Raw genomic sequence first — 10,602 nt, forward strand, 5'->3', positions numbered from 1 at the left:
GTGGAACCTGCACATACTGGGCATTTATGGCTTATTTTCTGGATATTTCATGAATTTCTACATGGAAATACTCGTTTAATGTATACCAGAAACCATGAGACCAATCCTTCACATGACACCACCTTTACATTGACTTGGAGGGTCCATCACATTCCTCTATGGCCTTTGTAATTATAACAGGAAGAACAGCTCTGCATGTGTTATGTGACTAGAGCCTCACATAGTATTTTATTGTCTATAATGTATTGACTTGTGAGCGTTATATTGTATATATTGGATTTTTGTCTTTGAAGGGAGTGTGAGCTGCTATATAACAATGGCGGACAACAAGCCTCAGAAATCCAGGAAGAGACCCTACTGCTGTCCTGAAGTACCAGCCAAACGGCATCTGATTGACCAAGCACAATCATCCCAGAGACGTCTTGTGCTGTACACTCCATCCAGTGAGCTCCTGAGGTGTCTCAGACTTTTTCTACGTCGGAGATGTTATAAGATCGATCTCTCCCCTACAGATCCTGTAAGATGGCTAAGGAATATTGACAATTATCTCCTTAGTATGGGCTACCAACCCGTAAGTTTCCTGAGCTCAGGCAGTGTCGTCTTCCTCTATATGCTGTGTCGAGACCTCATCTCCCCAGAGGCAGACACCATACAACAGCTTCAAGTGTCCTTCCTTACCTGCTACTTCATCACCCACTGCTACACCGGCAATGAGAATTGGTACCCAGTAACACCATTCCTGGTGGGCTCAAGGATGGCCTTTTGGGACCGATGCTTATCATACATCAGAATCATGAGCTCCAAGATGATGCAGATCAATGCCAACCGCCAGTTTTATAGTGAGACACTCGCTGAGCTGAAAGCTGTAGGAAGATAAGGAACATCCTGTGACCTGAAAGGAGGAAAGAAAATGTACTGGAAAATTAGTGTCCGGAATGTTAAATCTTGTTTTAAGGAGGTATGAACATTGGAGGTCTCCAATTTACTATGAGATGAAGGCGTCTGGAGATTTAATATCAGGATATGAAGGGACTGCATGGTGCATGATATTCTGTTTGAAATCTCTTTTTATTGATCAGAGAAACAAAGATCATCAGACAATATAAGCGCAATAAAGCGAGCATCACATCACAATCATATTTAAGTACAGAGCATCAAAGGCATTGCCTAACAATACAAGCTAGGATGCGATCACCGCTTGTCTAGGGCTAAAGGGCCCCTGAAGCGATCGATCTTACAAAACAAACATACATCAGTAACGTTAGGGAAAAAACAGGGCCCAAACGTTGTGTCAACCCTAAGCATTGTGAAGTGCATGATATTCTGTATGAACATCTGGTTTATTACATGTCCCCCTCACAAGCCACTCTGGTGCCAATTCTATGACTGAGGAATTTTAACTTTTGGAGTAAAACAATTTTTTTTTCAGATTATTGCACCATAGTGCAATGATATAAGTCGTCAGACTGGACTTTCCAATTAATGCATTATTTTTATCTCAGAGCATTTCTTTATATGTAGGTGACAGCTGGAGAATCCCAATGACCAAGCTACTAACTTTCTAATTAACTTACATTACAAAATTGGCCCCTGTTCCAGACGCCCAATGGCGGTCACCTGACCCTGGAAGCACTATTATGCTCCTATAGTGTTGATCTTTTGTCCACTGGTCACACGTCTTCCAGGCTCCTTATCCATGTCCTATTGACAGCACATCACTAATGATGTCCCATTTTGGGTTAGTGCTCTGTGCTGTGTACAAGGTGCATGCGCTGGCCCAGCATACAGAAGCTGGATCCAGAATAGAAGAGTGCTTGCCCTATTCTACAATAAAGATAGCAGAGAGTGAGAAGAAAGTAGAGAGCGATACCTGACACAGAACACTGCAGCGTACTCCAGCACATGTGTTTATTTTTATACTGATACACTCTACGACTTCAGAGTCTGAATGTCAACAAACGGCATGACAAAGACATGACAAGGAGGCGGATTGCAATGGAAACATCAATTTCAACAAGTATAAAATTTACACATGGTCTTCTGAACAGAAGAAAGCACCTAGAGACCTGAACTGTGTCCTATAAACACCCAGTGGACTTAGGTTACTTGGGGAATGTTGCTTTTGTAGCATGCTGTATTTTCTTTTTATTAAACTTAAACAGCGTTTTACAATTTAAGTGGTTTCTATTTTCTAGAATTTTAGGGTTTCCGAAGTACCGAGTAATAAAAATAAAAGATTAAAAACCACAAACTATATGCTAAATCATGGCTATGTAGTGCAATAATTATAAAGAAGTATGACCTCCTCGGAAGAGGCGATTCTGTGGCTCACAACCCCTTTTGTAACCTACTTTCCAAGAAAGACACGCAGGCTTAACTTGGTGTAAAGGCCATAGCGACCAATTTTATTAACCGATACAATTATTGTCAGAAAATTGCACATATATTTGAAAAAAATGCACTAACATTAAGGGTACTTTCACACTAGCATTTTTGTTTTCCGGTATTGAGTTCCATCACAGGGGATCAATACCGGAAAAAAACTGATCAGTTTTATCCTAATGCATTCTGAATAGAGAGCATTCCACCAGGATGCATCAGTTCAGTCCCTCTTACGTTTTTTGGACGGAGAAAATACCGCAGCATGCTGCAGTTTTCTCTTCGGCCAAAAATAATGATCACTTGCCGGAATGCCGGCATTAATGATCACTTGATCCGGCATTAATTTACATTGAAGTGTATTAGTGCTGTATCCGGCATTAAGTGTTCTGGCAAAACGGATCCGGCTTTCCAGTTTGCGCATGCGCAGACCTTTAAAAATGCAAAAATAAAATAAAACCAGATCCGTTTTTCCGGATGACACTGGAGACGGATCCGGTATTTTAATGCATTTGTCAGACGGATCCGCATCCGGATCAGTCTGACAAATGCCATCAGTTTGCGTCTGGATTGCCGAATCTGGCAGGCAGTTCCGACGACAGAACTGCCTGACGGAATCCTCTGCCGCAAGTGTTAAAGTACCCTAAATCCAACACTTGGAACTTTCCCCCACTTCCTGTGCCCAGAATACTCCAACATAATGTGAAGGGATCCTAGAAGGCAATCCAAGTAAATTGTATTCGCCACTTGCGAACCTCCACTTATTATACCAACATTACCCTCAACAAGGGAAAATCTACATATGGTCTTCTCAACAGAAGAACAAAGGATCTAAAAATTTTACTGAGACCTGAACTGTGTCCTATATACATCCAGTGGACTTTCACACTAGCGTTATTCTTTTCCAGTATTGAAATCCGGTAAAGGGTCTCAATACCGGAAAAAACGCTTCCGTTTTGTCCCAATGCATTCTAAATGGAAAGCAATCCGTTCAGTATGCATCAGGATGTCTTCCGTTCCGTCCCTTGTACGGTATTTGACCGGACAAAATATTACAGTTTGCTGTAACACTACCGCACTTGCCCATTGAAATGTATTAATGCCGGATCTGGTACCAAGTGTTCCGGAAATTACTGCATCGCCGGATCCGGTTTTCCAGTCAGCGCATGTGCAGTTCTTTCTAGCTTTGAAAAAAATTAAATACCAGATTCGTTATTCCAGATGATACCGGAAAGACGGATCCGATATTTTAATGAATAAGTCTGACGGATCCGTATCAGTAAAAAAAAGTTATCCGTTTGCATACGGATTTCCGGATTGGGCAGGCAGTTCCGGCAATGAGAACAGGGGCGTAGCTAAATGCTTATGGGCCCTGGTACAAGAGTTCAGCTTGGACCCCCCCTTTCCCTCAGTGCTTTGTGACCAGGGGCAGCGAAGCACATAGCCTTTGTGCTGCCTGGGACAAAAATTTAAACCCCCCCCCCCCCCCCATGCCACCATGCTAAATTCTTGACCTAACCCCTTCCCTCCAGCCAGAGGCGTAACTTGATCAGCATGCACTTTCTTTAATACCAGTGTCTTCTAAGGTGGCACAAGGGTCTTTGGGCCCCCTCAGGTTCCTGGGCCCGGTAGCAACTGCTACCTCTGCACCCCCTATAGCTACGTTCCTGTAATGAGAGCCATCAAATAATTTAACAAGCATTCCATGGGGCCGCGCAGGACCCATACAGATATTGCAACAAATAATGATTTAAATCATGACTGCTAGTTCTGCGCACCAGCACGCAACAATGTGTTATTATATATTGAGTCAGTCATTTTGTACATAATAAACAGTGCTAACTGCAATGAAATGTAAAACTGCAATAAAATCTATCTTCTAATTTCCCGTTATTTCGGGACGTTAATGTGTCTTATGTATAAACCCATAACATAAAAAAAATAAAAAAGAGGGAAGAGAAGGGGGGGGGGGAGATAAGGGAGTCACGTGTGGAGAAGGGTCATGATCACCTGCCTAGCCTGTTAATGCTAAAAAGGGTCACAGCATGTTCCGACACTCAGTAAATCCAGAAAAGTTAGCAGGGGGTAACATCTGTTCATAAATATATCATACATCTCCTGTTGATCCGCTATCAGTTCTTCCATGAGTTAAATATACTAAAGTTCCCTAGCCCACTCACAGAGGGTGAGTGGAAATTTGGTCTTCCAATGCCTGGGAATTACCAATCTCGCTACAGACAGAAAATGCCTTAGAACCCCCAAGGAGCCTGGTAGGGTTACTTGAGGAGCATTTGGAATCGTCTTACCTGAGTATTTAGCATACACCTGTAATACTCGATCCCAAAAGGAGCAAATTGCAGTGCAGCTCCACCAGATATGTAATAGGGAACCCCTATCTTTCTTGCATCGCCAACACAACTCTGACACTGAAGGGAATATATGGTGTAATGTAGTTGGACAATAGTACCATCTAGAGAGAATTTTATAATTCTTTTCTTTAGCTTGTGCCGCCAACGATATTCCATGGGAGAACGTACACATTTTGACAACATAAACATCTGTAAATTGGACCTGTAAATCGGATTCACACCGATCAAAGAATGAAGCCCTGTACGCGCCGCACAAGTCTAGGAAAACCTTATACAATGCGGACAAAGTATCCCTTCCATCCCCTGATTGTAAGTACATCTTGTCAAACTCCATCAGGGGGCCAGTTGCAGTGTTAGAGAACGTGGCTCTGAAAAAGGAAAGCAGCTGAGCGTATCCTAACCAAGAGACCATACAAAAGGTAGAGCTCGTACGCAAGGCTTCAAATGAAGCCAGCTGCCTTGATGTTAAGACGTCTCGTATTCTCAGAAAATCATTGCGCACAGTTTTAATCAGAAACAATTTGGGATCTAATCCCGGGCTAAAAGCTGGGTTGCAATATAACAGAGTCATAGGGCCAGATCTATACAAGATCTGTGATGTTGAGATCCAATCATCCCAGACTGCTAGGACATGTCTCACAAGATATGGCTAATCCAATCTGGGTGGTCTGTCTCCCAAGGTGATCCAGGGCGCAGCTTTAAGAGATAGTGGATTCAGAGATTGTTCCAGGGAGACCCACAACTTCTGTGAACCCCTGTGCGTCCAGTCTAGTATCCTAGAAAGTATACTACGTTGTGATAAAGGTGAAAATCTGGAAGGCCAAATCCTCCAAGGGATTTATGTTTAATTAGAACCCGCTTGTTTAACCTAGGCTTACTGGTATGCCATATAAATCTGGGGAGGGCCTTTTGTATAGCCGAAAAATAACTCTTCGGAGCATAGATGGGTATAGTTTGAAAGAGGTAAAAGGTATCTTGGAAGGATATCCATTTTAACAGCATTCATACGGCCAAACCATGACAGATATTTCAACTTATAAAACCGTAGCTCCTCAAGAGTCCTCCTCTGCAGTGGCAAGTCATTCAGGGGGGATAGTAAATGTAATTGAGCTAGAATTTGGATGCCCAAATATGTCAGACTTTGGTCTTTCCATTGGAAGGAAATATTGCTTTGGATGGATAAAGTTTCTGTCTGGCAGAGGGAGACATTCAATAGTTCTGTTTTATCGAGGTTCGACTTAAAATTACTAAGGTGACCAAACCTGTAAAATTCCTAAAGTATAGACGGTATAGAGATATGGGTGGAAGTCACATAAAGGAGGAGATAGTCTGCATAAAGCGCGAGCTTGTGCCTCTCGTTCCCAACCTCAGCTCCTTTTTATATCTGGATTATTCCTAAATGCCGTGGCTAGGTGTTCCATTGTCAAGACATATAGGAGAGGGGAAAGGACATCCCTGGCGCGTGCCTTTATGGATCTCAAACGAAGGTGCCAAAATACCATTAGTCCGAACCCGCGCCGAGGGGGTGTGTGTACAGAGCTGCCACCATATCTACATATCTTCTGCCCAGGCCAATCTGTCGTAAGGGTGCCATCATAAACTGCCAATGTAACCTCTCAAACGCTTTTTCTGCATCCACTGACATGAGGCACATGGGGGTCTGCTTTTTCTAGGCCAGAGATATCAGGGTGACTGGTGCGGATGGATAATTTATTTATTTATTTATTATTTATTATTTAAGCGCCATTCATTCCATAGCGCTGTACATATGATAAGGGGTGCACATACATAATACAGACAATTGCACTAATCATAAACAAAATGAGTTACAAACTGGTACAGAAGGAGAGAGGGCCCTGCCCGTGAGGGCTTACAATCTACATGGTATGGGAGAAGGACACAGTAGGTGCGGGTTAAGTTGGTCATGGCTGGTATAGAGGCAGCAGGGTCACTGGTTGTAGGCTTGTCTGAAGAGGTGGGTTTTCAGGTTTCTTTTGAAGGATTCCACTGTAGGTGAGAGTCTGATATGTTGGGGTAGCGAGTTCCAGAGTATGGGGGATGCACGGGAGAAATCCTGGAGTCGATTGTGGGAAGAGGCAATAAGAGGAGAGGAGAGAAGGAGGTCTTGTGGGGGTGTATCGGGAAATTAGCTCAGAGATGTAGGGAGGGGACAGGTTATGGACGGCCTTGTATGTATTTGTAAGTACTTTGAAGTGAATTCGTTGGGCAATGGGGAGCCAGTGAAGGGATTGGCAAAGGGGAGAGGCAGAGGAATAATAGGGTGAGAGGTGGATTAGTCGGGCAGCAGAGTTGAGGATAGATTGGAGGGGTGCGAGAGTGCTAGATGGAAGGCCACAGAGGAGAATGTTGCAGTAGTCTAGGCGGGAGATAATGAGGGCATGTACAAGTATTTTCGCAGATTCAAAGTTAAGGAAAGCGCGGATGCGGGAGATGTTTTTGAGTTGGAGACGGCAGGTGGTGGAAAGGGCTTGGATGTGCGGTCGGAAGGAAAGGGCAGAATCCAAGATCACTCCAAGGCAGCGGGCTTTGTTGACTGGGGATAATGTGCAGCCATTGATCGTGATAGATAGGTCTGTGGGGGGGGGGTTGAACAAGATGGGGGAAAGATTATGAATTCTGTCTTGTCCATGTTAAGTTTAAGAAAGCGAGAGGCGAAGAAGGATGATATAGAAGATAGACATTGTGGGATTCTAGATAGTAAGGTGGTGATGTCTGGAGCAGAGAGGTAGATTTGTGTGTCATCAGCGTAGGAGTGATACTGAAAGCCATAGGACTCTATGAGCTGTCCCAGGCCAAAAGTGTAGATAGAGAAGAGCAGGGGTCCTAGGACAGAGCCTTGCGGGACACCAACAGAGAGGGAATGAGACGAGGAGGTGGTGCGGGAGTGGGAGACGCTGAAAGTCCGGTCTGTGAGGTATGATGTGATCCAGGAGAGGGCCAGGTCAGTGATGCCAAGAGATGAGAGAGTTTGCAACAGAAGGGAGTGGTCAACAGTGTCGAAGGCAGAGGACAGGTCAAGGAGAAGGAGGACAGAGTATTGTTTCTTGGTTTTGGCTGTGAGTAGGTCATTGGTGACTTTGGTAAGGGCAGTCTCGGTCGAGTGGTGGAGTCGGAAGCCAGATTGTAGGCGGTCAAAGAGGGAGCAGGAGGAGAGGTGGGAGGACAGTTCTGAATGGACATGTTGTTCAAGTAGCTTTGAGGCATACGGAAGAAGTGATATGGGGCGATAACTGGACAAGGAAGATGGGTCAAGTGAAGGTTTTTTGAGGATGGGTGTAATGGTAGCATGTTTAAAAGCAGAGGGGAAGACACCAGAGTTTAGTGATAGGTTGAAGAGATGAGTTAGGGCTGGGATAAACACTGCAGTGAAGTCCCTCGCCAATAATGTCCCTCGCTTCTCTTCCCAGTATGAATCCTACTTAATCTTTATTAATGGAGAACTGGGCCGACTTCTCTGTCAGCTACAGGCTGTATCGTAGGGATGGGCTGCACCTCAATGGGGAAGGGGCAGCTGTGTAGGGGGGAAAGATGGCTAGAAGGTTGGAGGAGTGTCTAAACTAGGGACTGGGGGGGAGGATAATTACATTATAGGAGGGGAAGATAGTGCAGATAGAGACCGGGGCAAGGTAATAGGACTGGGGGAGGAACTAGAACAGTTTAGAAGGAAAGGTGTAGAGTAAAAACTATACATAAACCTCTTAATTGTATGTATACTAATGCCAGAAGCCTGACTAATAAAACTGGGGAACTGGAATTAGTGATGCGTGAGGAGGACTATGACATAGTGGGAATAACTGAGATATGACTGGGCAAGTAATGTACAAGGTTACAGTCTGTTTAGAAAGGATCGTCAAAACCGGAGAGGGGGAGGGGTCTGCCTTTATGTAAAGTCCCGTCTAAAGCCCACAGTCTGAGAAGATATAAGTGAGGGACATGAACATGTGGAGTCAATTTGGGTAGAAATACATGGAGGAAAAAATAATAAATTACTAATAGTAGTTTATTATAAACCACCTAATATACCAGAGTCCACAGAAAATCTACTACTAAACGAGATAGATGAGGCGGCAAATCATAATGAGGTGGTTATTATGGGGGACTTCAACTACCCAGATACATACTGGGAAACTGAAACTGTATTAACCAATAGACCTGACAGAACAACAGATGTGCAGGTTGAGAGGCTCCTGGGAAATAGTGACCATAAAGTAATAACCTTCCAATTATCCTTCAAACAAGCGTTTCTACAGGGAGGAACAAAAATTTAGCCAACTAAGAGAGGCCACAGGTGTAACTAACTAGGACAAAGTCCTCAAAAATTGTGAGAGGTACATACCTTATAGGAATAAAGGGTTAAGGAACAAGAAGAAACCAGTGTGGATAAATAGAACTGTAAAGAAAGCAATAGATGACAAAAAGAAAGCATTTAAATCACTAAAACAGGAGGGTAGCGAGGAAGCACTGAAAAACTATAAGGAAAAATATTTAATATGTAAAAAGCTAATAAAAGCCACCAAACTAGAGACCGAGATATTAATTGCCAAAGAGAGCAAAACTAACCCTAAAATGTTCTTCAATTATATAAATGGTAAAAAGTATAAATCTGAAGGTGTCGGCCCTCTACAGAGCAATGAGGAGGGAGTTGCAGAGAGCGACGAGGAGAAAGCAAAGCTATTAAATATTTTTTTCTCCACAGTATTCAAATGAAAGAAATGGAAGAAGTACAACAGCGACTTAAAAAGATTAAAATAGACAAATCGCCAGGACCAGATGGCATACACCCCCGTATCCTAAGAGAATTAAGTAATGTCATAGCCAGACCCTTATTTATGATATTCACAGACTCTATACTGACAGGGAGTGTTCCACAGGATTGGCGCATAGCAAATGTGGTGCCAATATTCAAAAAGGATGCAAAAACAGAGCCTGGAAACTATAGGCCAGTAATTTTAACATCTGTTGTGGGTAAACTGTTTGAGGGTTTTCTAAGAGATGCTATCTTGGAGGATCTCAATGAAAATAAACAAATAACACCATATCAGCTTCATGAGGGAACGGTCATGTCAAACTAATTTAATCAGTTTCTATGAGGAGGTAAGCTCTAGACTTCAGAGTGGTGAATCAATGGATGTCGTATATCTGGACTTCTCCAAAGCATTTGACACTGTACCACATAAAAGGTTAGTACATAAAATAAGAATGCTCGGACTGGGAGAAAATGTTTGTATGTGGGTAAGTAACTGGCTCAATGATAGAAAACAGAGGGTGGTTATTAATGGTACACACTCAGATTGGGTCACTGTCACTAGTGGAGTACCTCAGGGGTCAGTATTGGGCCCTATTCTCTTCAATTTATTTATTTATGAATGATCTTGTAGAAAGCTTGCACAGTAAAGTAATTAACACTGAAGAGGACAATATACTGCTACAGATGGATCTGGATAGATTAGAGGCTTGGGCAGAGAAGTTGCAGATGAGGTTTACCACTGACAAATGTAAGGTTATGCACATGGGAAGGAATAATGCTAATCACTTGTACATACTAAACGGTAAAACACTTGGTAACACTGACATGAAAAAGAACCTAGGAATTTTAATAAACAGCAAGCAAACTAAGCAGTAAAAACCAGTGTCAGGCAGCTGTTGCCAAGGCCAATAAGATAATGAGTTGCATCAAAAGGGGCATTGATGCCTGTGATGAGAACATAGTCCTACCACTTTACAAATCAATATTCAGACCACACATGGAGTACTGTGTACATTTCTGGGCTCCTGTGAACAAGGCAGACATAGCAGGACTGGAGAGGGTTCAGAGGAGGGCAACTAAAGTAAT

At 43.1% G+C, this 10,602-nt stretch overlaps 1 protein-coding gene across 1 annotated transcript; it reads left to right on the top strand.

The window, feature by feature from the left end:
• The first annotated feature begins 316 nt into the window (after positions 1-316).
• On the top strand, positions 317-877 carry LOC122939438 (cyclin-dependent kinase 5 activator 1-like). Its single transcript, XM_044295507.1, has one exon. The coding sequence runs from the start codon at positions 317-319 to the stop codon at positions 875-877; it is 561 nt and encodes a 186-aa protein (XP_044151442.1).
• Positions 878-10,602: the final 9,725 nt, after the last annotated feature.

The sequence above is a fragment of the Bufo gargarizans genome, chromosome 5 (assembly GCF_014858855.1).
Source record: "Bufo gargarizans isolate SCDJY-AF-19 chromosome 5, ASM1485885v1, whole genome shotgun sequence".
NCBI classification, from domain to species: Eukaryota; Metazoa; Chordata; class Amphibia; order Anura; family Bufonidae; genus Bufo; species Bufo gargarizans.

Coding starts and splice junctions, on each gene's coding strand:
- LOC122939438 (XM_044295507.1), top strand. CDS start 317: ATGGCGGACAACAAGCCTCAGAAATCCAGGAAGAGACCCTACTGCTGT.